This window comes from Bos mutus, chromosome 5, assembly GCF_027580195.1.
Source record: "Bos mutus isolate GX-2022 chromosome 5, NWIPB_WYAK_1.1, whole genome shotgun sequence".
In the NCBI taxonomy this organism is placed as follows: Eukaryota; Metazoa; Chordata; class Mammalia; order Artiodactyla; family Bovidae; genus Bos; species Bos mutus.
Window position 1 is genome coordinate 41,519,842 of NC_091621.1, and position 26,757 is coordinate 41,546,598.

A 26,757-nucleotide genomic window follows, 5' to 3' on the forward strand; every position below is an offset into this window, starting at 1 on the left:
AAGACCCACTGAGTGGGAAGAGAAAAGGACAGAGCTGGGGGAGGCACTAGACTCCCGGGCGCCCCTTTACCCACCCGCTCATGCCCAGCCCCTGGAGGGAGACCGTCAGCAGCACAGAAGGGACTTGTTCAGGGAGGTGGAGAAGAGGCTGAGTCACAGCCTCACACTGTCCCAGCCTCAGGCCAGAAAGGCCCTGAAGGAGCTGCAACTCGAACTCCACGTCCTTGCCCAGCTCTTCGAGGGGTAAGGAAGAGCATGTGAGTAAGACGGGGGAGGACCCAGGCCTTGCAGCCCCCTCCCCACACGGAGACTCAGCCGGGCCCAGCTCATCTCTCCTTGCTGTCTCTGCTGCCCATCTCCTCACCCTCCAGAGCAGCAATCTGGGAGCCACAAACAATGGTCCTGAAGACTTGGGGTCAAGCACACTGTTCCAGGGTGGGAGAACGGTTCTGACTGTGCTGCTCCTGCCAGAGTTTCACAGCTGCTTTCCTTCCTCACCCTTGTGTGAAGACCCCAGGAGGCTGCCCAGGCCAGAGCTACAACTTCTATGAAGCCAGAGCTGAGGAGGGAAGATGCACGACAGTCCCACCGTCACTGCCTTTCCCATCTCCCCTCAAGTAGTTCCTAGAGACTTAAGGCTAACAGCCTAGACCCAAGGATCTTTTCCGGATGTGACTTTCCTTCATCTCCCAAGTCAACCCACCATGCCCAGTGCTGTCCTTCCGTCTCCTGTGGTACTAGGGAGGACCTGGGAGATGAGTTTAGCCAGAACTAGACACAGCCTTCATATTCGTGTATTTATTCTCAGAACATACAAACTCATCTTCTCAGAGAATAGAAAACAGAAATTTCACTGACTTCAAGATGGACTCAGCCAGCTCACTCTGTCCCCTCATCTACTATAAAAACTCCCTGGGTGAGGGACGTCTCAAGTGCACAACACCCCTTGGCACAGGGGCCGTGCACAACTCTAAACAAGGCTCTCGACTTGTTTTATAATCCAAAAGGGCAAACAGCTGTCAAAATGACGATAAGAGTCCAAGGTCCATAATCCTCAGTACCCGATTCCCTGGGTCATCTAGGGCAATGATGGTGCCGTAGCTTAGGCAGTCAAGTCTGTGCCAAAGAAGTCCCAGCCCAGCAGCCAGGTTTTTGTTCAGTCGGAGGCTATGCCAATTGGCTGCCCCTTTAACTGGCAAGAGCTGATGGCCTGATGCAGTCCCAAAGCCCGCCTAAGGGGCAGAGCTGGGCCAAAACCCTGGTAGTTTGTTCTGCCTGCCTCCTAGAGCAGCTTCCTCCCCTTGGACAGACCTGCACTCAGGCCTCAGACCTGAGGGCCTAGGCCAGGGAGTCTGACTGCTCCCTAAGCCCCTGGAAGAGTGAGGGCCTGGGAAGAGATGTGAGGGTCCTGACGAACAGGCTCCAGAGCACGGCCTTGACCCCGGGGCGAGTGTTGTGTCAGGCAAAGATGGTCTCTTCCCGGCGCTTCTTGGTGAGGATGGTGCCTGGTTTGTGCTGGGCATCAGGGTGGTTGGCCAGCTCTGGGGGGCAGGAGGACACCGGGCTCTCCAGAATGGCTTGCTTCAGCTCATAGAACACAGCAGAGTCCTCTTTGGTGAGGAAGGTGATGGCCACACCACTCTTGCCTGCTCGTCCCGTGCGGCCAATGCGGTGGATGTAATCTGGGGAGGGGAAGAAACATCAGTGCACCAGGCCAGATGCCCTGGTGGGCAGTGTCTGAAGCCTCCACTTCTAAAGGCATCCTCTTCCCTGCCACCCCCACCCAGGGCAGTAAACGCAGCTCGTGCTGCCTGACCCTGCAGGGCCCACGGTGCTCTCCCCAGCAGCACTGCTGATGGAGGTCACCCTCTCACACTCGGACAGTGTGGCCCAGCTCCACTCTTCACACCCAGAAGACAAGGGTGCTGTCCCAGGTGCTGAGACAACACACCCAGGTGAGATGAAGGGCAGGGGCTCTTCTCACGGGAACAAGCAACCCCAGGCTCGAGGCTAAGACAGCTGACGGCAGCGGCCCCCTCGGTGGAGATATTTGAGAAGAAGCAGGCAGGGAATCACCCTTTCCCTGGAGTGAAGCTCTTTCCCCTGCACTCACCCTCAATGTTCTTGGCCATGTCATAGTTGACGACCATAGATACATCTTGGATGTCGATACCACGACCCGCCACATCTGTAGCCACCAAAATATCCTTGGCCCCAGCCTTGAGGTTGGACAGTGCAAACTCTCGCTGCTCCTGGCCTTTTCCACCATGCAGCGTACAAGCGTTGTACTGTTGGAAGAATGGTGAGGTGAAGAAAGAGCAATGGGATCACACAGAGACGCAGAAGGTAGGAGGGGGGGACAGGGAGGAAGGGTTGCAGACAGGAGAGGGAGAAGGAAGGGGAAGGAGGCGGGAGAACAAGGGCAAGTGAAGAAGGGAGCAGATGAGCTGAGGAAAGGGATGGGAGAGACGGGGGTGCGGCAGACAGACAGGACAAGGTTAAGGGTAGGGCAATCAGGGTGAGATATGGAGTCAGACAGATGACAAGTAGTGGAAGAGAGAATGAGGGCGAGATGAGGGTGGAAAGCAGGGACCAAGAAATTTAAGGCCGTTTCAGCATTGAGTGGAGAGGACACACCCTTCCCCTCAAACACCAGATTCAGGAGTAAAGGACGCTGATCACTAACATCTCCCTCCTGACCATGCCATCCCCTCTCCCAAAAATACTTCATAACAAAACACTCCAAACCACTCCATTCCACACCCTCAGATCCTGCCAGGATATGTGTCTCCTGGCCCCAGCCCACCTGGAGGAAAACCCAAGGCAGCTGTGGCTGGCACTGCTGGAACGGACAGGGAGTCATAGCAACTGACCAAGTCCTCTTTATCCCCATCTACCACCCCTTTCCCTCTGACCCTGACTTGTTAAATACTGTAAAGGTTCAAGAATGGGTCGGCATTGAAAGCAGAAGCCCAGGGGGCCTGACTAGCTTCAGAAAGCAGCACCAAAGAGACGAGGCGTTGCCCTCCCCTGCCAGACACACCCCCATCTTCTCCAGGGATTTGGCCAAAACATCACAGCCCTTCTTCTGGTTGACAAAAATGATGATGGGTGGATCAAAGCCTTGCTCCAAGATTGCCAGCAGCTTTTTCCTGGAGAGAAAAGGATGAGAAAAATGACACACATACTACCCCTCCACTCCAAGTGAAATGCCCAACCCTGATCTACAAACACCAATTCCAGAATCTCCAATGCCCGTGGAATTCTGTACAAGAAAACAGAACTCTTCAATGTGGCAGACAATCACCCTCCAGCCACCACTCACACTAAAAAGAGCCCCTTCTCCCTTCTGTTTCCCCTGACTCAGGTGCCCCCATACCTCTTTTCAGACTCTGACATGAGGAAGACTTTCTGTTCCACACGTTCATGGGGCTTGCCTGCAGAACCAATGTATACCACAGCAGGTCGCCGAAGATAGCTCCGGGCCAGACGCTCTACCGCTGGGGGCATGGTGGCCGTGAACATGACTGTCTGTGAAAACAAGAGGTCTAGCCCTGAGCTCAGGCAGACACACCACACATCCCACCATCAGCACAAGCAGCGCAGCCCAAACTAAAGAACAGAAAATGAGCCTGGACAGGAAACAGTGTTTCAGAAAACTGCCCCTCGCCTTCCCACTTCTTTCCTCAGTGGCTACTCAGCAGAGTACTTTCTACCTTATGATAGAAGGAAGGGCTGAGTGATCTGCTAGTACCTGCAGTGGCAGCGGCGTGACTCTCCAGAATCATCTTTCCAGGCTAAGAGGCTACACTGCTAGCACTGTGAGAGGATCATACACGGCCATGCCTCACCATTCTGGAAACATGTACTCTAGCCCACCAAGGGCAAGAAGGGCCCTGGAGCAGGTTTGGCAACTTGCCCAACTTCTCCCGGCCTGGGGAAGCAGCCTTACTTGGCGGTACTTGTGTTTTCCTGACTCAAAGTTGGCCAGCATCTTCTCAGGGTCCTCGGCCTCATCTGTGTCCGGCTTCTGATTGCTGACAGGCATGTGCTCCAGGATCTTCTGGACGTCTGGCTCAAAGCCCATGTCAATCATCCTGTCTGCCTCGTCCAGAACCACATAGGTGCAGCGGCTCAGCACCAAGTAGCGGTTCTCTAGCACGTCGATCAGACGTCCCGGGGTAGCGATCACTATCTGGGGGGCACAGGGGAGTCACGTGTGGCCCCAGCAGGTACCCTTTCCTTCCCCTCCTGTCAAATATCCATCTACTTGGGCAACAGATCCCCAATGCTAAGAAACTTGGCCCCCAAACTCCACTTAGGTTTGCGAGTGAAAATTCCAGAGAACTGCATGAAATCACTTGGATTTTTTTCCTCAGGAGTGAATGGGGTCTCTGGGTCAGGTCCAGGGGTTAGATGGAAGAGGGAACATCAACAGGAACCTTCTTAGGTGGAAGACAGACTAAGTGATACAGGGGAGGGGGTTGGATAGTAGGATTAGGAAGCCTGCAGAAGCAGACTTCCTTGTAAAAAGCTCTCCTTCCCTACCCTGAGAAGAATGCAAAGCAAAATCAATGATGCAGTCTGGCAGAGTGATTAAGAGCACAGCCTTCAGACATGAATCTCAGTTCTGCCCGTCACCAGCTGTGACTCTGAGCAAGTTATTAACTTGATCCTCAGCTTCATCTGCAAAATGGAAGTACCATTATCCATTCTCTTAAGGTGGTTGTGACGGTGATGTGCAAAGTACAATCCCCGGTGCCTAAGTCCTCCACAAATAACAGCATATATCTATAAACCAGCCCCTTTTTTCATTTACTGTACATCTATGGCAGAACTAGAAACAGTTCCGCCCCTAACAGTGGGCTGGCTGCTGGCTAGGTGAACCAACCTCACAACCCATGCGCAGCCTGAAGCCCTGGTCTTCTCTGGAGATGCCGCCAATAACAGCCACAGTACGGATGCCTAGCGGCTTCCCAAACTTGATGGTCTCTTCCTCAATCTGCTGAGCCAGCTCACGAGTGGGGGCCAGGATGATAGCATAAGGGCCCTGGTCGGACTCTTCGATCCTGTGGTAAATGGGGCAGCCCGCAGTTTCATGAGCTTTGGTTCTCATCCAACCACAAACAGGAGCAAGATAAAGTCACTCTTAAGGGCAGCTATGAGAATGGGGAGGGTGGTGGGAAAAGAATGCAACAAGTGCTCTTAAAAATCAGACTCCAGGACAGCCAAGCACTCCAAGGAGTGATCTGTACCAGCAATAAAATAACCATATGCTTCTTTAATATCATGATCCAATTATTCCCTAATATCTGACCCAGGCTAAATAAAGAAGGGGCCTTCTGATTATAGACTTAAAAAGAAGACCAAATGCTCATCTGCCATTTTCACCTTTCCCACCCTGTGGAACCAATGTCGGATGCTCTCACCTGTCAATTTTGGGGAGAGTGGTAATCCAGACCAGCAACGGGATGAGGAAGGCTGCTGTCTTGCCGCTGCCAGTCTCAGCCACTCCAATGATGTCACGATTCTGTAGCCCAATGGGAATTGCCTGACGCTGGATAGGCGTTGGCTCCTGCAGAGACCCAGAGACAGCAGTGGGTACAGACAATGGGTACAGAGTTATGCTACCTGTGCTACTGCTGTCAGGGTGGGCACAATGGGAAGGAACCAAGCAGAGTGAAAAGGTATGGGACCCAAGAAGAAACACAATCAACAAACAATACTTCAGAAACTGACAACAACATCACCTTGGTGCCCACTGGCAGAGGAGGCACCAAACAGTCAAGGAACAAAGTTTTCTGTTCTCAAATTAAGTATGTACCCCCTAGAATCTGGCAACATGTCAGATCTCTGGGCCAGTCTGCTTGTTCTCACCTTGTAGCCACACTTATCAATGACCTCCAAGATGTGTGGAGGCAGAGAAGAGTCTTTCCAGGATCTGATGGGATTGGGGATCTTGCCACCTTTGGTGGTGATGCTGTAGTCCTCGCGGAAGATCCGCCAGTCCCTGTCCGTCATTTCATCCAACTTTTTCTGGGACCAATGCCGATCATCCCAGCGTTGCTTGGCTTCCTTCTTTCGAAGTTTGCGGAGTCTCGCCCTGGAGCAGGACACAGGGAATAAATGGGGTCCATATCCTCCATCTCCTTCCTGTAGACTCACCTGTGCCCCCGCACCCACAGCCCTGATCACTCACTCCTCCTGCTCCTTTTCTTCCAGCGTCCGCCTCTTCTCCATTAGGTCTCCATAGAAACGCGACTGCTCTCGTTTCTGCTGCTTCAGGTCAATGCCTGCAATGAAGCCTCGCCCCAACAACTGTACCTGGTGCCGTTCTTTGTACCTGGGATTGAGACAGAGGAAGAGGAAAAGAGAAGAAGCTGCTAAGCACAAGGCTGAAGGTGTACCAGTTCCCCTTTCGGTCAGAGTCTTCCCCACCCAGAGGGCCGGCTGACGACTGTTTTACCCATCTCCCCATCCCAGCCTATCTCACTCCTATTTCTGTATCACTGATTCTCTCTAGCAACTGCCTAGTTTAAAAGACCTAGCACTGAGGCATGAAACCACTCACAAGGGGTTGTAGTCAATGGAAGTGTCCTCAGACGCATCCCACTCAAAGACAAACTTGCGGTCATTGAGATGCCTTGTCCGGCGCCGCTTTGATGCCACCGAGGTAACGCTCCTGCCCAGGGACAGAACACAAAGCCCTTCAAGCAGGAGGCCCAAACCTCACAAACAGAGATCAGAACGGCCACACAGCTAAACCTCATTTGTGTGTGTGGAGGGTGGGGCCAAACCTTAATGGCATGTAGCTCCTTGCTCTTATCCTTCTCCTCCCGGATCTTCTGCCGCCCTTCCTCATCCTCATTCCCGTTGGTCTCCCTCTCCATCCTCTCCCTGCGCTCCCGACGTTCCCGTTCCTGAGGGTCTTCTGCAGACCAAAGAGAACAAAGCTGCAGGAGAACTCAGTGGAAGAAAAAAGAGGCATGGAGATCATCCAAACGACAGACACCAAATGAGTAAAAAGGAAGGGGGGACATTCGTGATACAAGGGGAATGAAGACCTAACAGAAAGAGATGTCTCTCATGAACGTGCCCCAGCCACCCTCTTCCAAACTCAAACAGGTCTCAAGCCCTTCTGAGTGACACCACAATCCTGTCCCACCCTTTCCTACCCCCATCGAGGGCCACGGGGTAAGAAAACGAACCCAACATTTTCCTGCCCAAGTCTTGGAACTGCTTCCTTTTCTTCCTCTCTTCTTCAAGCATCCTCTGCCGTTCCTCCACCTCCTGTTGTCTTCGCTTCAGGGCTTCAGCCTCTCGTTCTGCTTTGGAGAGGAACTTGGGCTACAAAATAGATTACAACTGTTAACAAGGATCTGGGGACAGGGTAGACTCACGTCACTGATGGCGAGATGGCAAAGGGCCCAGAAATACCTGCTCAGGCATTAAATGTGTGAGGAAAACACAAACAGGCCTGGGACCCTGTTAAAGGCTAAACTATGTCTCTCTCAAAATCTGGATGTTGAAGCCCTTAACTCCCATTCCTCTGAGTAGACTGTATTTAGAGACAGAGCCTTTAGAGAGGTGATTAAGGTAAAATGAGGCTCCAAAGGTAGGCCCCACACAGATCTAACTGTATCTTTATAAGAACACTTGGACACACAGAGACACCAGGGGCCTATACACAGAGGGAAGAGCATGTGAAGATGGAAAAGCCATCCACCTAAAAGTCAGGGAGAGAAGCCTCAGAAGAAACAGCCCCATTTGATCTTGAACTTCTGACGTCCAGAACTGTAAGAAGATAAATTTCTGTTGTTCAAGTCACTCAGTCCGTATGTTCTGTCATGGGAATCCTAGGCAACTAATACAGACCCTCAAGCTCTTACCTTGGCCTCAGCTTCCTCCTCAGCCTTTTTTTTGGCCAGAAGTTCCTCCAGGGATAATGGCTGGGCCTGAAGATAAAACACAGGACTTCAGTCCATAGAGGCTCTCTCCCTCTGAAGAACAACAAAGTCAGGCTTAAACTGAAGAGGATGATAAGGGGAAAAAAAATTCTTCCTCTTTTTACCTTAGGCTTCTTATCACCATGTTCATCCTCTTCATCCTTTCTAGAGTCTCTGTCTTTCCGAGATTTAAAATCTTTTCCTCGGCCAGGAGATAAACTTTAAAGCAAAGGAACAGGGGAACAGTCCACATCACTATTTTTTGGCTATGCTGTGAAGCATGTGAGATCTTAGTTCCCCAACCAGGGATCCACTACAGTGGAAGTGAGGAGTCTTAACCACTGGACCACCAGCGAACTCCCCATATCACTGTTACTCTAGCCCCTGGATGAGAATCAGACTGAGCCCCCAAAAGAGAATGGAAGTTTTCCCATGACTCAACAAGGCTGGCCCATGGTCATCCAACAAGTCCTGAAGTTCCTTTTGCAGGCCTGGTCACTCTGCCTGCTCTGAAACGAATGATGGCCCTGTCTTGGCCCCATGATACCTGAATGTCCTTTTCTGAAACCAATCTCCTCTGGGAAGTGGGTCTTAACTACTGATATCAAAAATATTTTCTCCAAACATTAGTCACAAAAAACAATGAAATATTACCATTTGCAGCAACATGGATGGACACAGATTATCATACTGAGTAAAGTAAGTCAGACAGAAAAAGACAAATACTAGGTAATATCACTTATACATGGAATTGCAAAAATAATCAAATCAATTATTTACAAAACAGAAACAGACTCAGACACAGCAAGCAAACTTATGGTTACCAAAGGGGAAAGTGGGCAGGGAAGGCTAAATTAGGAGTATGGGATTAATAGATACACACTACTCTATAGAAAATAAACAACAGGATTTACTTTGTAGCACAGGGAACTACATTCAATATTTCATAGTAACCTATAATGGAAAGAATTAGAAAATATATACGTGTGTGTACTGAAATCACTTCACTGTACACCTGAAACTAACCCAATATTGTAAATCAACTATATTTCAATTAAAAAAAAATTCCTCCAAATAGCAAATGCACATCAGAAGGAAAAAAAAAAGACCCTGCCTTACTTTGTAATGCACAATGAATTCAGCCAGCATGGCCACCACCCACACCCTTCCCAGATACTGCTATATATGTCCTTTGCTCATTCCTCCTTCCTATCGGTCCCAGCAATCTTTTCCCCACATCTGCTATAAGCTTAATATACAAGAGATCTCAAATAACCACAGTGTTTGTTATAAGGATGCTATCCTTCGCCCTGAATTCTAACCTACATATTCAGGGCCTAATAAAAACTTTGTACAGAAAGTTTCCAGAACAAAGACATCAAGATATTGGCACATTAAGCTAACCCAACAAGTACATGTTGTATATTCTGGGTAGGAAACTGAATGGTCTGATGAAGCTATAGGAATGTTCTGTTGGCTGGTAACCTTTTCAAACTAACTTCAAAATTCTAAGAACAAGTGGATCCTCAAGGGGCTGTGACTTCACTAACTGGTTATACATTCTAAAGAAGATGTGTGCCTTCTAAAAGACAGCTCTGCAATAACTACCAATAGGATTCACTGTGGAAAATTCACTTTCCCATGCAGCTGGGCGAGCTGAGATGCAGAGAGGAAGCAGTGAGGGCGTCGCCATAAAGCCCAATCCAACCCGTCAGGTACCTGGATCGCTTGCGGTCCTTGTCCCTTCGGTGCCCATCCTTATCCCTGTCTCGGTCCTTCTTATTCCGATCTCGTTCCTTATCCCGCTCTCGCTCTTTGTGCCGGCGATCTCTGAAGACAGAGCAATTAAGAAATCATGTGATATTTCCTGTGGACCTGCACTGCAGCCCTATCTTAGAAGGTTCCCATGCCCTTTTCTTCCCAAAGTAATATTTTACAAATTAGAAAATGTGTTTCCCAAGAAGTTATGAGAGAATTCTATTAATAAGGTCTTATAGCTCCAAGCGTTACTGCTAAGTATTAATGACAATGATAGGACTGTGTGAAGAGATGAACTATTTTCCTCAATCACTAGGACCTTCATCTTACAAGTTTCTTCTTTACCTTTAAGAGCTACTGGGTCCCAGGTGTAGAGAAACCTATTACAGACTCATGTCCCCATATGGAGGCATCAGAGGAACCAAGAATAAAGGAGTCTGAAATGTACACTCCCTTTCCAGGTAACACACAGCAAGTTACTTTACCTTTCCGTAGACTTGGATCGGGAACGGGAGCGAGAACGGCTGACTCCTCTACGCCTATCCCTTGAACGATGCCGTTTCCTATCTTTAGATGGGGAAGACTTCCGGTCTCGGTCTCTATCGCGGTCTCTGTCAGGAGTCCGAGATCGCTTCCTTTCCTCCTTGGAAGGTGATGCATCACGGTCCTTCTTATCAGCCAGCTCTCCTGCCATCTATCGTGCATAAGACGAGTATTTATTATGTATTAGATACTTTTCTGAACTTTTTACAAACAATTTACTTAATCTCAAAACAATGCTCTGAAGTAGATATAGTGGTGTGCCTGCTTTATGGTTAAAGAAACTGAAGCTCAGATATATAAAGTAACTTGCCTAAGGACACCTGGGCGTTAAGTGTCAGAGTTTCAGGCAGTCTGGCTCCAGAGGCCCATTCTTATTCATTAATACTCTCTCTCTGGGATTCCTTTTTGTACATATTTATTTCCAAAAGTGTACAATAAGCATACCTAATTTTTATAATTAGACTGCAAAAGTATTAAAAAAATGTTACCAAATGAATAGTATACTATCTCTAGAAATAACTTATATTACTTAACTTAGGAATCTACTGTATCTGCCAGCCCACCAGGATCAATAAACTACATCTAAGGGAGATAAGTTCTCTTGAGCGCATAAAGAAAACTCAAAAGAGAAAAAAGGAGTTTAATTTTGAGATGTAGGATTAAGATCAGCACCTCAAGGAAAACCTAAGTTCAAAGAGAAGAGAAACTCACTTTTACACAGATTAAAAGAAATGTACTTCTAGTTATGGAATGGCAAAAACTTGGGTGACAGGTACATAGGACCTCCATGCACTTTGGTTTTAAAATTTCCTGTGAATCTGTATCTTATGGAAACAGTGAGAGACTTTATTTTTTGGACTCCAAAATCACTGCAGATGGTGACTGCAGCCATGAAATTAAAAGATGCTTGCTCCTTGGAAGAAAACCTATGACAAACCTAGACAGCATATTAAAAAGCAGAGACATTACTTTGACAACAAAGGTCCATCTAGTCAAAACTATGGTTTTTCCAGTAGTCATGTATGGATGTGAGAGTTGGACTATAAAGAAAGCTGAGCACTGAAGAATTGATGCTTTTGAGCTGTGGTGTTGGAGAAGACTCCTGAGAGTCCCTTAGACTACAAGGAGAGCAAACCAATCCATCCTAAAGGAAATCAGTCCTGAATATTCATTGGAAAGACTGATGCTGAAGCTGAAACTCCAATACTTTGGCCACCTGATTCGAACTGACTCATTTGAAAAGATCCTGATGCTGGGAAAGATTGAAGGTGGGCAGAGAAGGGGACGACAGAGGATGAGATGGTTGGATGGCATCACCGACTTAATGGACATGAGTTTGAGCAAGCTCCAGGAGTTGGTGATGGACAAGAAGCCTGGAGTGCTGCAGTCCATGCAGTCACAAAGAGTTGGACACGACTGAGCGACTGAACTGAACTGTGAATCTATGATTATCTTAGAATTAAAAATAAGGGAGGAAGGGATGGAGTAGAGCAAGGAGGGAGGGAGGGAGCGAGGGAGGGAGGAAGAAGTGTACCAGAAATCAGAGGTCACAGACGTTCTGACATTCCGTACTCAGATTTTCACAGCCTTGATTATGATCCAGTCCCACAAAAGGTCTGAGCAGGAATTGTTCTGTCCCCATCCTGCCTGGGGGACACTGAACACCATACCATACTGTCAGCTGCCCTTTAGACTACAAAATCTACTTCAGCGAGGTACTAAATTCAGACAGCAAGTCTGAATCTGCCTCTATTCTACGACCACCATCATCATTCCTAAGCCTCGGGATATATTTCTCAAAATTTACTTTATCTCCAAATGGTTCCCATGCAATAACAGTTCCCTAAGCTACAGCTTACAATCCCCCTTTCCCATGTAATTCCTGCCATGTATCTTTAAGAAGGGAGAATAGGTAAAGAAGAGAAAAATGAACAAGTAGCACTTTAAAAAAGTTGGAGACAACCTATTTTACCTCAGAATTGCCAGTACATCATGCACAGACCATGGACATTATACTTATTTCTCTTTCACTTATAGCCCTCAGAAAACAATCAGAGGAAAGGCAATCCTGGACATCACCATTATTTCAACAAATACTCACTGAGTACCTGAGAGGTGCCAGAAACTATTCCAGTACTAGAGATACAGCAGGAAACAAAACAAAGCCTCTGAACTCATAATGCTTAAATTCCAGTGAAGACGACAGCAGTTCGGCAGAAAATAAGAGAATTTCAAACAGTATAAGTGCTAATAAAGAGAACAAAGCAGGGTGTGTGATGGGGAGCAGCATGAACAAGAGGGCTCTGGAAAGAATTTTTTAAATGACATGTAAGCTGAGATTTGAATGATGGGAAAGAGAGAGTCCATAAAAATCAAGGAAAAGAATTTATTGTGTAGAAGGAACAGCAAGACACTGGGGCAAGAGCTAGCTTAGCATGTTTGCTAACTAACAATAGACACGCGTGGAATTCCCTGGTGGTCCAATAGTTAGGCCCTCACAATGCCAGGGCCAGGTTCAGTCCTTGGTTAGGAAACTAATATCCTGCAAGCTGTGCAGCACTGCCAAAAAAATAGACTCATGTGGTCAGGAGTGGCAATGACCAAGGGGAAAACTGGCTCAAGATGCGTTCAAGGAGGTAGGCAGGAGTCAGATCACGGAAACGTGTTTTAGAGCAGGCTAGAAGAACTTGGATTTTAGTTTAACTGCAGTGGGAACCTTAGAAAGGTGTTAAACCGGAAGTAATATGGTCTTATTTTACATTTTTAAAGAATCACTTTGGTGACTTGCAAAAGGCAAGAATGCACACGGAACCACTGAGAATGCTATTATGGTAGTCTAGACAAAAGATACCCCACTCCAGTACTCTTGCCTGGAAAATCCCATGACGGAAGGGCCTGGTGGGCTGCAGTCCATGGGGTCGCAAAGAGTCAGACATGACTGAGCGACTTCACTTTATTTTTTCACTTTCATGCATTGGAGAAGGAAATGGCAACCCACTCCAGTGTTCTTGCCTGGAGAATCCCAGGGATGGGGGAGCCTGGTGGGCTGCTGTCTATGGGGTCGCACAGAGTCGGACATGACTGAAGTGACTTAGCAGCAGCAGACAAAAGATAACAGCGGGGACCTCTCTGGTGGTTCAGTGGCCAAGAACCACCATCTGCACTCCCAGTGCAAGGGGCCCTCTGATCCTTGGTCAGGGAGCTAGATTCCACATGCCACAACTAAGAGTGTGTATGCCACAACTAAACAATTCCTTGTGTCGCAACTAAGACCGGTACAGCCAAATAAATAAATAGATATTTTTAAAAAGGTAACAGTGGTTTGTTCTAGGAAAGTGAGAGTGGAGATGGGACGAAATAGAGAGCCCCAAGGCAGATTCTGAAGACAGAGCTGACAGGACTTACTGATGAAGGGAGGAAGCAAAGAGGAGACACACTCAAACTCCTATATGGCCTGACCAACTTAAATGGCTCACAGCGCCGTTAGCGACTGCAGAAGACTGGGGAAGGAGAAAATGTAGGAAGAAATTTAATGTTTCATTTTGATCACAGTGAATGTAAGATGTCAGTAAGAAAACCAAGTAGCGATTCCAGGAAGGCAGCTGAAAATGCAATTCTGGAACTTAGGAGAGAGTTGGAGACAGTAATGTGAGTTATCAATATACAGATGGCTTTTAAAACCATAGGACGCTAAATGATTATTACCTAAGTAGGCATTCTAGTTAGGAAGAAAACAGAGGAGAGGACCCAGGGACTTCCCTGGTGGCCCAGTGGTTAAGAACTCACCTTTCAATGCAGGGGACACAGGTTGGATCCCGGGTCGGGAAAGTAAGATCCCACATGCTACACAGCAACTAAGCCCACAGGCCACAACTAGAGAGCCCAAGCGCTGGCAAGAAAAACCTACACCACACCGCCCCCGCCCCCCGCCAGGCTAACTGCAACTAAGACCCAACTCAGTCATAAATATATTTTTTAAAAAAAGAGGACACAGGATTAAGCTCCGAAACACTGTAACATTTAGAAGTCAGGCGTAGAAGCCACAGAAGAAAACTAGAAAGAAACAATAGCCAGTGGAAAAGAAGAAAAGATAGTAAAGTATACCATGGAAAGAAGAAATAGTAAGGTATGCCATCACAGAAGCCGAAAATGTGTTTCAAGGAGGGAATGCTGATCTGTGTCAAGGGGAGAAAGACTGGAAGATAAAGGAGTCACCCTCGCCTTTGTAAAAACAGAGATGACAAGAGCTGGCATGGTGAGAGTAAAAGCCCGAGTGCAATGAGTTTAGAAGAAAATGAGAAGTGCAAATAAGCAGACAGTAAACACAGGCAACTTTTATTATAGGTTCTACTCATCACAAACCTCCGGATCTTTGAGTTCCTCAGTGCTTGCAGGACAGAGACAGTCTTTTTTTTCATTCAATGAAGTATGCATTTATCAAACCACCACCATATGCAAGGCACAGTGCTAGGCACAGTGTGAGTTACAAAAGGAAATCAGGAAGATCCTGTCCACAGGAAGCTTACAAAACAATAGAGGATATGAGGCACATACCAAGATGCAGGCTCAGATGAATTATTGCAGGAGTTCAAAGAAGTTTCCTTTCACTTGAAAAAGGAAATCTGCAAAGAGTGTAGAGGAAGTGGCTCTTGAGTATTAAAATGAAGGTAGAATTTGAAGATGTGTAATTGAGGGTGCCGGAAAGAAGTCATTCCCGGCAAAAGAAATAATACAGGAGGCGCAGAGGCGGGAAAGCATGACTAGTTATGGGAGAAAAGCCAAAGTTTCAGTTTGGCTGGAGCAAGGGCTACTCCAAACATGAAGGAGTAAGATCGGACTGAGGATATCACGGGTGCTGTGCGCATGGGCAAAGGTCTGACCCGTAACACCGTCCAGGGACCTGCCCTATCCCCGCCGGAGCCAACACTCCCACTGGGGCCCGCGCCCCTTCCCTCCTGCTGGATAGATCTTTCCAAGCTCGTGCCCTTTCCCTATGGCGTTCTTCCTCGCCTCGTCCCAGAGACAGGGTCGACCGCTGTACCCTCATTCTCGCCTTCTCTGCAGGCTCGTGGAAACCGCTTCCATCGCCCGAGACTCACCACTCTTGAGCCCAAACCGCCCAACGCGGCCTCAACGTCGCCGAGTAGTCGCCATCTTTCCCGTTTCCTGGTCGCCGGGCTGCTCCCTCGGCCGCGCGGCAAGCCGGGAAGGCGAGTTCCTGGTCCTGGGCAGCGCAGGCCAACAACGCATGGCCGAGAACTACCAATCCCAGAATGCACGGCGCGAGCGCCGGTCCCGGGACGCGGGGGCCGCTGGGCAATGTGGTTTGTCAAATATTTGAGTCTGTGGGAGCAAGAGTTTTTCATAGGTCGACTTTCATCAGAAGGTTATTCTCTCTGTGGGCGCAGCCCTCCTGGAATATGCTGGTTTTCCTGGAAACTGTAATTAACGACATCATGGCCGGTGGCTTACAACGGAGAAATTTAAGGCTTTCCTTACATACGAACTCCGGGAGTTGGTGATGGACCGGGAGGCCTGGCGTGCTGCAATTCATGGGGTTGCAAAGAGTCGGACACGACTGAGCGACTGAACTGGACTGAACTTATACATCAATAGCACGTAGTTATAACTAGCAACTATACTAACAGCAATAAATACTTTACCATTTGTGGAAAAGCCGGTTTTTACAAAAAATCTTTGAGATAGATTATTAGCCCCATTTTACAGATGGACAAATGAAAATTTAAGTTACAGGAGCAGCCTAGTATTTACCAGTGAGGGTGGGACAGTTCATTGTGTGAGACTATCCCAGCTTTGGGAGAACATATTAACAACCCTGGCCCCGTCAGTAACACCGTAGTTACTGTTACAACATTTTGAACATTTTGAAATGAGCTCACACAATGGATTGCACCTCTTGGAAAGACAGTATCTTCCGGGCTGTGGCATCTGGTTTTCTAAACATCCCAGATAGGACCTGCCCTTTTCACATTCTTGCTCTTTGGAATCTCGCCAGTTGTTTGGGTTATCTTAATACTTTTTATTCTTTCTCTCTCTAGTTCCCTCTCTTCAGTCCTCCAATGAGCTTTTTTTCCCCAAAAACTGTACTTTCATTTTGTTTCTCTTTGGTCTTGTGGTTAATAATTCTACCTCCCTTCCTCCCCAAAACAAAAATCTTGACAACTTCTAGGACGGTTTTGATAGATGCGTTCATGCTAAGTCGCTTCAGTCGTGCCCGACTCTTTGCAGCACCATGGACCAGGAAGTAACTAATGTCTCCTTCCTTTCCTTTTTTCCCATCACAAGCTTTTGGGTTTCAATCCCACATGGCTCTTGGTCTGGTTTTTCTCTCTGAATGTGTTCAGTGCTGCTGAAGCAGAGCCTGGAGTAAGCCCAAATAACCTAAAACTCAGAACCTCACTGCACAAAGTCCCACAGTATCTGGCCACTTGGACCTCAGAAAAGGGAAGGGAAAAGTTGTCCAAGATCAGTTAGGTGTAATTCACCCAGTGAACACTGGAGGGCTCTCCACTCACAGACTGGAACTAACAATCAGACCAAGGGGTAGAGCTGCCGCTGCTCTTTACTAAGTTACCTTCTACTGCCCAACTCTGTGCTGGATACTTAATTACTTTACTTACTTCACTTGTTCTAACACTTTAAGATGGGCATTATCTGCATTTTAGTGATAAGGAGATTTGTGGCCCAGAAAGATTAATTATACCTTTGAAGTCCACATAGTTCAAAGAATGAAGCCAGGATTCAATTCCAAGTTCATTTAACTTCAGCGTAGATGCTGTCCCCATGTTCAGGCTACCATTCTCAATCATCTTTAAGATCAATAAATTGAGGCCCAGAAAACTGATTAAGCTTGTCCAAGTGCATAGAGGCAGAGTTCCCTAGTACTTGCACATAGCTTTCTTATGATACTTGTGAGACATTGAGTTTATTAAAGAATACTTGCAGGACTTCCCTGGCAGTCCTGTGGTTAAGACTCCATATCCAATGCAAAGGGCAGGGGTTCTATCCCTGGTCAGGGAATTAAGACCCCACATGCCTAGCAGTGCAGCCAAAAAAAAAAAAAAATTTTTTTTTTTAAAGGATACTTGCATGGTTTGTCCTACCCTGCTAGCTCTTTCACAAATATGCATCTTTGGAGATGGAGACAAAGGGACTACATTCTTTTAGGGTTCATAAGTATAGTCTCCTATTTCAGTACCACATGGCTAGCAGTAAAGGACCCATGGAATTAGTTTAACACTGAGACTGGGTTTAAATCCTGACTCCACTATTTACTAGAGTACCATCTTGTGCAAGTTACATGGCATCTCTGGCTTTTCTATTTCCTCATTTGTAAAATAGGGATAATAAGACCATTTGCCTCACAGGATAGGAGAGCATGGGCTTCCCTGGTGGCTTAGATAGTTAAGAATCTGACTGCAATGCAGGAGACCCAGGTTCAATCCCTGGGTTTGGAAGATCCCCTGGAGAAGGGAATGGCAACCCACTCCAGTATTCTTGCATGGAAAATCCCATGGACAGGGAAGCCTGGCGGGCTATAGTCCATGGGGTCGCAAAGAGTCAGACACAACTGAGCAACTAACACCACTACAACCATAGGATAGCAGACCAGTAAAAAGTCCATGTTCTGTAGAGAATAAACTACTGGTTACCAGTGGGGAGAGTGAAGGGGCAATATTGGTGTGGGGGGAAGAATATGGGATTATTTGAAATCATGTGTGTGAAACTTAAAAATTGCACAGCACTAAAGAATTTAAAGACATTCAATTTTTTTTAATAAAAAAAAATTAAATGGTTCATTTTTTTAAGTGCATGTTCTACAGCCAGGTTACCTGGATTTGTATCCAGGTTCTAACACTTTCTAGCTGTGTGGCCTTGAGCACATTAATCTCTCTGAACCTCAGTATTCCTGTCTGTAGAATGGCATTAGTACATCATAGGATTATCACAAGAATAAGTAACATAAAGAACTTATAAGCACACCTGACCCATAGTAAACATTTAATAAATGTTAGTTATTTTCATTTACGAGGTGAAATGTGATAATGTAGGGGGAAGAATTGTAAATTTGGGATCAGCATATACAAGCTATTATACATAGGATGGATAAACAACAAGGCCCTATTGTAAAGCACAGGGAACTATATTTAATATCCTGTGATAAACCATAATGGACAAGAAAAATAATATATAACTGAATTACCTTGCAGTACACTGGAATACAACATTGTAAATAAACTACCGTAAGATTTTTTTAATACTAAATCAAAAAAAATGTGATAAGGTAAAGCACTCAGCACAATGCTGAGCACATAGTAAGTACGCAATACACAGTAAATTTTTATTTCCAGTACAGTATGAACCTTAGAAAAAAGGAGCTATAGGCAGCTGAAGAGAAGAGATGATAAGGCCCCTGAGCTGCCATCAACAGGCCTTGGAATTAGAAGGTCAAGAAAGCAAAAGGCATCACCTCACCTTGAATTCAGAGGAGACCTGAACCCTTGGAACCTCCCAGCCTTGGCTTCAGCCTGTCCACTTTCTATAGGGGTGCGGTTGGCTCTCCATCTGATGCTTTCACTGGATTTTGTCTCTCTCCTCTAGACTCTCTAGAGCAATGGTTGTCAACCCCAAATGACTTTGCCCTGGGAGACATTTAGCAACATCTGGAGACATTTTGGGCTTCCCTGGTACTCAGATGGTAAAGAGTCTACCTGCAACGCAGGGGACATTTTTGGCTGGGACAACTCGGGTGCTATACACACCTAGCAGGGAGAGGCCGGGGATGTTGTTAGACATCCTCCTGTGCACAAGAGAGCCCCCACCACAAAGCATTAGCTACTCCAAAATGTCATTGGTTCCCAGGTTGAGAAACCCTGCTCCAGAGGTAAGGAGATCATCACTCAATTAGCAGGAAATGGGTGGGGAAAGGGATGAAGCAGGGATGTGGGGAGAGGGAGCAGTTCCTTGCTGGAGGTGCCAGGGAACAGTGGAGGCAGCCCCTCTGCAACGCACAGAAAGGACCCCAGCACCACTTTCTCCTCAGTATCGGAGACCAAAGGAAACCAAGAAAGAAACCAAGAAAACGGAGTCAACTTCTTTGTATGTCTTATATATTTAATTAATAAATAGGTTTTCTTCTTTAAACACAGAACATATAACAGATTGAAACACTCCCCCCTCCCCCCGATTCCAAAGACAAGAGTCTATAAAACAAATGCCAGCTATACTGCCCTAAGGGCAGAAAAAGTCTGGTGATTCCCACCCAGCCCTGCCTCCTGCAGCACCACCACCCCCACACTGCAAGAGAAGGGGGTCTGGGGCTTCTCCCTTGGACCCTGGGGACTCAGGTGAGAAGCATGCGAATGTATGATGTCACCTCTCCATGAGGCATGGGCTATGCAAAGATGAGATTTCCTTCTCAGTGGCTCTGACCAGCTCCTGCCTTCTGATTTCAGTTACCAGTTATGAAGCACCTGGGCTGAGCTCCCAAGGGAGCTGCCTCTTGGCTTCCCCACTCTCCACTCCTCTGCAGCCTCCTCAGAGGGGAAGGGAAGGGCTCAGGGACCCCTCCCATCCCCTGGCCTGCATGGAAACGCTGTGTGGAAGAGGCATGATGCTGAAGTGAGGCTCCTGTAGGCCCCCAACCAAAGCCGTGAGGCCAGCATGCCCCCCAAACCCCCACACCTTTTCTGCCACTGGAGCAGAGGGCACTGGGGCAGCCGCCCCCTCCACCACCTAGTGCCTGGCTTGGGGTGTGATGGTTCTTTCTCAGTGTCAGGTCCTCAAGCCGGGCCTGGCTCTTTCCTTGTCTCGTTCCTGTCTCCTTCCGAGCCCTCACCGTGGCCATCTGAAAATCTCATGTCCAGAGTCCTAAATTGTCTCCTCCTCCCTCTCCCCGTGCCTCTGCAACCCAAGGGAGGAAGTGGGAGGTTGTCTCCCCTCTCCAACCCCCACTTCACATAATGGAACAGCTTTTGGCCTTTTCCTTCTTGAAGGTGGAAGAGATGAGTTCAGAACGGCTGGGGAGGTGGAGAAGTCGCTTGGAGAGGCTTCGGACAGGGCTCTTCGGGGGCATTGGGCTGGGTTTGTTCAGACACACCATGGATGCTGTCCGGAAGATGCTGTGGATACTCTTCTCTGACGTGAAAGCCGAGCCTTCCAGGTATATTTCTGCACCCAGCTGCTTGGCAATGGCACAGCCCTGCAGGGGGAGTGAGGTCATCCATGCAGTGATCCAAAATGGCTCTGAAACCCTGGTTTCTCAGGGTAGTGGTCCTCCCCAGGGCTGCTCCAAGGGACCCAACTGCCAGGCTCCCACCACCACCCTCTATTGATTATTTTCTGAAAGTGAAGCCTGACTGCACCTTAAAGTCATCTGGAACATTTTTAAACCATACTGATGCCAGAACAAGTAAATCGGAATTTTTGAGGGTAGACCTAGGAATTAGTATTTTTAAGAACTCCTCAGATGATTGTAATGTGAAAGACTGGTTTAAAGAAATGATCTTTACCTTCCCATGTGCATAAGAAATTATCCAGGGACTTAATATATAATGTAACTCCATACTTTTCTCCCAGAATGACTCTGCAGATAAGGAGTCAGGAATTCTAACAAACACCTCTAGTGATTCTAATGAAGGTGGTCCACACATACACACAAAAAACCACTTGAGAAACACTGGCACACACAGGAATGGCTCACCTGAAAAACTATAGTATGTGCCTGCGTGCATGCTAAGTCACTTCAGACGTGTCCAACCCTGTGCAACTCTGGATTGTAGCCCACCAGGCTCCTCTGTCCACAGGGTTCACCAGGCAAGAACACTGGAGAGGGTTAGCCATGCCCTCCTCCAGGGGATCTTCCTGACTCAGAGATGGAACCCATATCACTTATGTCTCCTGCACTGGCAGGCAGGTTCTTTACCACTAGCACCACCTGGGAAGTATGAATCTGAGCAAATTGGTATCCATTACCTCCATCCAGGTAACTAGTTTGCTGATTACAGATGGCACCCCAGAATACCAATTCTCTCTTGCTATAGTGAAAGAGTGTGAGCAAGAGCCATTTCCCAAGCCCTCTCCTGTAGCCTTCCCCAGCTCAACTCCCAGCCCACACATGGGCCCGCGTGCACACACACACACACCTACCTGCTCATAAGAGATGGGTGCCTGCTTCTGGTGTGACAGCTCCATCAGAGTGCTCAGGTCTGTTCTCAGGTCGGTCTTACAACCAATAAGCAAGACACGGGTGCTGGGACAATAGTCAAGGATTTCCGTCCTCCACTGAAGAGCCGCACAAGAAGATAGGAAGGAGGAAGGAAGGACAGTCAGTGGCTGACGGACACCCGGAGGAACCCAGTTGGCAACATCACATACACCATTCCGCTTATCCCCAGCCCAGCCCTCCCTGTGAGTCACAGCATCGCCACTGCACTAATTACATCATCTTCCTGCCCAGCCTTTGGGGTCACAGGAGTGCTGACCCAAGAGCCTGTCCCCAAATTCAATGGCCCAGTCTCCAAAGAGAGCACAGGGACAAATCTCTCACTCTCCGCCAAGCATATGGGGCATGGGTCCACCCCCTCAACCCAAAGGGCTGCACAAGTCCAGAAAGCCAAGAAGAAGCCAACCAGTCTCTTTCCAAGGGAAGGAGATAATCCCAGAGTCTTCTGGGAAACTGGGCTAGTTACACAAGGCTTCCTGGGACTCCTCAGTATGGGTAGACCTTACTACCATGACTGAGGCATTTCCTACCAACAGTTCAGCTCACGCCTGCCTGGCTAAGTCCCAGAAGGCCTGGGATCAAGGTCCGTAAAGCTGCCACCCAAAGGCCCCTTCTCCAACCCTCAAACCATATCACCAGAAAGTTCCCTACTCTCAACCCTCACTTCCTGAGTCTCCAGCACCACCCTCCCCTGCTGGGCCTCTGGCAGATCAGTGCAGGATAGGGGCAAAGGCAGGATGAAGAGGGACTGGAGATCTGGGTTTAGTTCCAGTGTTTAGTCGCTAAGTTGTGTCTAACTCTTTGTGACCCCATGGACTGTAGCCTGCCAGGCTCCTGTGTCAGTGGGACTGTCCAGTCAAGAATACTGGAGTGGGTTGCCCTGTCCTCCTCCAGGGAATCTTCCTGATCCAGGAATTGAACCCATGCCCCTGCGTTGGTAGGCGGATTCTTTACCACTGAACCACCTGGGAAGCCCCTCTGGTCCCAGAACTGTAGCTAATGGTGTGGCCTCGGGCAAATCTCTTCCTTCCCTGGCCTCAATTTCTTCCTACACAAGAGGGGTTAGATGACAAGGTCCCAAGATTCCTTTTTGTTCTCCAGCTGAGCTAGAGATGGTAGAATTCATTCAGTCTTACCTTCTTGAGTGCACTGTCCACAGTCTCTGGACGGCTGATATCAAAGCACAGTAATACTGCGTCTGAGTCACTGTAGCAGAGTGGACGGACATTGTCATAGTAGGGAGACCCTGGTAGCGGGAAGAGAGAGCTGATGGTAAATCATGGCACTTTCCCTCCCCTAGAGGCCTAAACCCAAAGAGCACTGGGACACCACGCTTGGTCCCTTAAGGGAGAGGGCCCCACCTATCTCCCAGGGGAACGTGCTGCAATGGGAAGCTTGGGACCTGACCACCTGCCAAGAGACAGTGCAAGGTCATCTTCCTTAATCCTGAAAAAGGGAAAGGGGCAAAATAAAAGGAAGGTGAAGTATAATCGGGCCCTGTCTGGGTCTCCTACAGTGGGCTTCATTGAAGGTCCACCAGTTTTCCGAGTCCCTGGGGAAGCGGCTCCTACTCGTGCAGAGAGATCAGGCCTTGTTTAAGGTCTCTTTTCTAGAGTCTGCCTGCTGTCTAACCTCTGCTCCTGGCTTCTGCTTCAGGATCTCCCCAGTGAAGAAACACATCTGCCTGTTATATAACTGGCTGCCCTGCTTCTTTGCCATGGGGTCAGAACTCTAGGAGGCAGGCAGGGGAGGGAGAGCATCAGGAATTCAGGGTCCCACTGGTCCTCCCACCCAAATCAGCTTACACTGGAAAGAGCAAAAGGAAAGCTGCAGCCCCCTGTCCCAAGATCTCAGGGAGGCATTCTCAAAGACAGCAGCACCAACAGCTGGGATTTAGAGGCTCTCGAATAAGGGTCCATGGCTGGGAGGGGAGTAGGCAGTGCAGACCCAGGTGGTGCAATGTGGGAGAAGGCTGGGGGTTGAACCTGCCCCCCTCCACCCTGGAGAAGGAACAGTAGCAGCTTTGGAACCCAGACAATCCGTGCTCAGAATAGCAAGCAGCCCCTCTCCCTGAACCGCAATCGCCATGGAAACTGGGGGGAATCCAAGCTGAGGCAGGGGGGTGGTGGTTCAAAAAAAGGGAGTAGAGGGGAGTTGGGATAACTGCCTGCTCCTTCAGTAATCAGCCCCCATCCCTCTCTGAGGGATAAAGTGGGGTCTCATCACAGTATCACTGGGCAAAAGGAACACTGCAGCACTGGGGAAGGAGGAGAGGAGGCCTCCTTTCTGGCTCTAAGCGATCCCCCTCCTCTAAGACCAGCAAGTGAATAATGGCCCCAGTGCTGGGAAGCCCCATCCCACACACCCCTGCCATTCCTCCTTCCTTACGGGCATCTCATTTGAAAGAGGGAGTTTGAAGCTGAAGGACAGCCGGCATCCTTTTGGAACTTGGGGGGTGGGGATGCGGCACAGAGAACAGAGACCACCTTGCTGATTTTCCATTATCTGAACTGGGATTCAAGGACTGCATTCTGACTGTGGGAAGAGGGGGAGGGGCTTTTTGGGGGCGGTGGTAGTGAAAAGAGACGAGCTGCAGGAAGATTCTGGGAAGATTGAGAGGTGGGCAGAGTACAGCAGATGAAAAACCATATATCATGCAGCCAAGCTGCATTCCAGCTCAATCCAGCCAGCATAGCACAGTCCGGATAATCAGAATCCTGGCTCCCAACCCCTGGAACTGCAACAGAGGGAAGCATATCAGGTGGAGGAATTTCTGTCCTGGTTTGGGGAGTGGGGAGCAAGGGGGTGTCTCATTTTCTGATTACCCATATCCTACCTCCAGTCTTTCCAATCCTCAAAATTGGATGATGGGAATAATAGATCTTTGGAGGAGTAGGATGGCATATTTATATGTAACAGGAAACCCCTAGTGATTTATAGTTCCTCTTTAAACTCAGCATTTTTGAAGAGAAATGGATTTTATTTTCTTTCTCATATTTCTGGCTTTCAGTCCTTAATTATGATTCTGAGCTCAGTCTATTTTAAAAGGGCTGGGGTAAAGAGATAATGGAAAGGGGGTCAGAGTGAAAAGCAAAGGATAGCCTAGCACTGAAGGTTTAGGGATGAGAGACTTAAAACATTGCTTTCCACATTCCAGAAAGATAGAGCATCTTCTACCTCAGCCTAGTCAGAGCCAACACCCCCCTGCTATGTACAACATGACCATGACCCATATTGAGCCCCCACCCTCCAAAACACTGACGATGCATCGCTTCATCCCTCAGCCGCAGAGGTATGACAGTGGGGCTGAGCTGCGGCAGGCAGGCAGGCAGCAGTGGCCAGAGATGAAATGCAGAAGAGAAAACTGAGTCAGGAGCAACATTTCCCCCCAAACAGACTTGTCTCCCTGCCACAACCACCACTGCCTCCTGCCTTTTCTTTGGCTTTGCTCTGGGGCAGTAAAGGCTGTGAGTGCGTGTGTTGGATGGCAGAGTGTGGAAATGCAGAAGCCCTAACTGCCTCCTCCAGTAGTCTTCTGGGGTCCATTCACCTCCCCATTCCAGCTCTCTAAAGGATGGAGCCAGACCAAGAAAAGTGATAGCTTCTGGGGTTCATCCATTCTGCACCCCTGGATGAGCCAACTGAGTTAGCCAAGCCCCACCCCCACCAAAGAATCTTCAGGTCTCTTTCTTTCAGTTTACAGGCAAGCACCATACTCCTTCTCCCCGTCAGAGAGAAAAACAATTTCTAAGAGACAGCAACTGCAACAGACCAGTGGGGGTGGGAAAGGGGCACTTGGGGCCAGCAGTCTTACCTGAAGTGTCCCAGAGACTGAGCTCCACTCTCTGTTCCTCTGTCTCCAAGCAGGCTGTGTAATTCTCAAACACAGTGGGCACGTAAGTCTGTGAAAAGAGAGGAACTATTCACACCTTGGACGTACCAAAGCCGCTCACCCTAGTGAGACACTAACATGGCAGGAAAGGAGAGGATACCTGGGGCAGGAGGGACCACATGGGACAGGAGAGATGGGTGTAGAGGCTCAGGCACTTTGCTCCATCAAAGTGAGAAATGTAAAAGACTTCCTGCCAGGGACAATCTCCCCATTGTCGGTCAGGGAGACACCACAGACAGACAGACAGACAGACAGACACCACACACACGGATTCCTCTTGTCCCCAGATTTGCCTGTCTTCAAATTTCAGAGCCACAAATCAATTCTAGCTCTTTTTCTCCCCACAGGTCCCTGGGACCAGCAGGGCGGCAGAAGCCTGCCTGGGGACAAGCGCACAGAATGGGTGAAGGGACGGCAGGTGTTACGTCAAGAAGAAACCCCTGACTCTCAAATGCCTCCAGTTCCCTCTCCCAAAAGCAGACTCCAGGATGGAGAGAGGTAGGAGGGGATTTGATCAGGGACCTATGGGTGAAGAGGTGAGGAGGAGCCAGCTGGGCGGCAGAAGTGGAACAGGTCTCAGGGGAAGCTAAGGCAGGGCGGTCCTCCAGCCAGAAGGCGGCTGAGGATGGGGATGGTGGGGTGGGATGAAACAGCTCCCCTGGGCAGGTGGGAATCTACCCGCAGCAGCAGGCGGTCAAGAGGAAAGGTGGCCAGCGGGCGGGCGAGCAACTCACCTCGGGATAGCAGTCCTTCGCCAACACCTGTAACATTGCTGTCTTCCCACATTGCACATCCCCCACCAGAACGAGCTTACATCTGGCCACGACTGGCTGGGGGGCCCGTCTCTCCTTCATGGCTGCAGCCTCCGCGGGAGCTGGACTCGGAGAGGGTTATGCCAGGTGCGTCTCAGCACACTACCACCCGGATTCCCTGCCTCTCTCCAACTGAGAAAGAGGCCAGTACGGCCACCTTATATTGCCCTGGCTGAGCCAATCACAAGAGAAGGCGGACTCTGTCACAGCCAATCCCTGAAGTGGGATCCCCTCTAGCAGCCAATGGCAGGAGGATCTGAGTCAGAACCCTCTTCTTCCCTTCCCTTTCTCTTAAAGCTGCACCGTTTCTTGCTTCCTCTGAAAGGGAATTCCCACGTTGTTTTGCGTTTCTATCGGGATTGGGGTGGGGGGAAATCAACCAAACTTTAATGGTCTTGAGTGTCCACCAATTAGTGTCAAAAACAACAAACTAGCCAAGAATGTGGATAGTGAAGTCAAGCTGGAATTGTCCCAGGAGAACAGGACTTGCCTAAATTGAGGACTGGTGGCACTTCCCTGGGGAAGGGGTGGTCCCAGAAATCTCTGACCCCTTTGTTCCAT

The 26,757-nt window shown here is 48.6% G+C and overlaps 2 protein-coding genes across 2 annotated transcripts; both read right to left on the bottom strand.

The window, feature by feature from the left end:
* Positions 1–783: 783 nt before the first annotated feature.
* Positions 784–15,504, bottom strand: DDX23 (DEAD-box helicase 23). Its single transcript, XM_005896375.3, is given in 18 exon segments — positions 784–1,682; positions 2,114–2,288; positions 3,044–3,152; positions 3,380–3,531; positions 3,953–4,195; positions 4,892–5,069; positions 5,430–5,575; positions 5,878–6,103; positions 6,200–6,343; positions 6,572–6,661; positions 6,663–6,682; positions 6,798–6,931; positions 7,209–7,347; positions 7,890–7,955; positions 8,072–8,165; positions 9,666–9,776; positions 10,190–10,398; positions 15,347–15,504. Coding segments are annotated over 17 exon segments (2,460 nt in total). The 5' UTR covers positions 15,347–15,504; the 3' UTR covers positions 784–1,458.
* Positions 15,505–19,396: 3,892 nt separating this feature from the next.
* RND1 (Rho family GTPase 1) lies at positions 19,397–26,320 on the bottom strand. Its single transcript, XM_005896376.2, has 5 exons — positions 26,119–26,320; positions 25,307–25,394; positions 22,629–22,738; positions 21,417–21,551; positions 19,397–20,469 (listed from the first exon to the last, which is right to left on the bottom strand). The coding sequence occupies exons 1-5, from the start codon at positions 26,236–26,238 to the stop codon at positions 20,224–20,226; spliced, it is 699 nt and encodes a 232-aa protein (XP_005896438.1). The 5' UTR covers positions 26,239–26,320; the 3' UTR covers positions 19,397–20,223.
* Between the last annotated feature and the right edge of the window lie 437 nt (positions 26,321–26,757).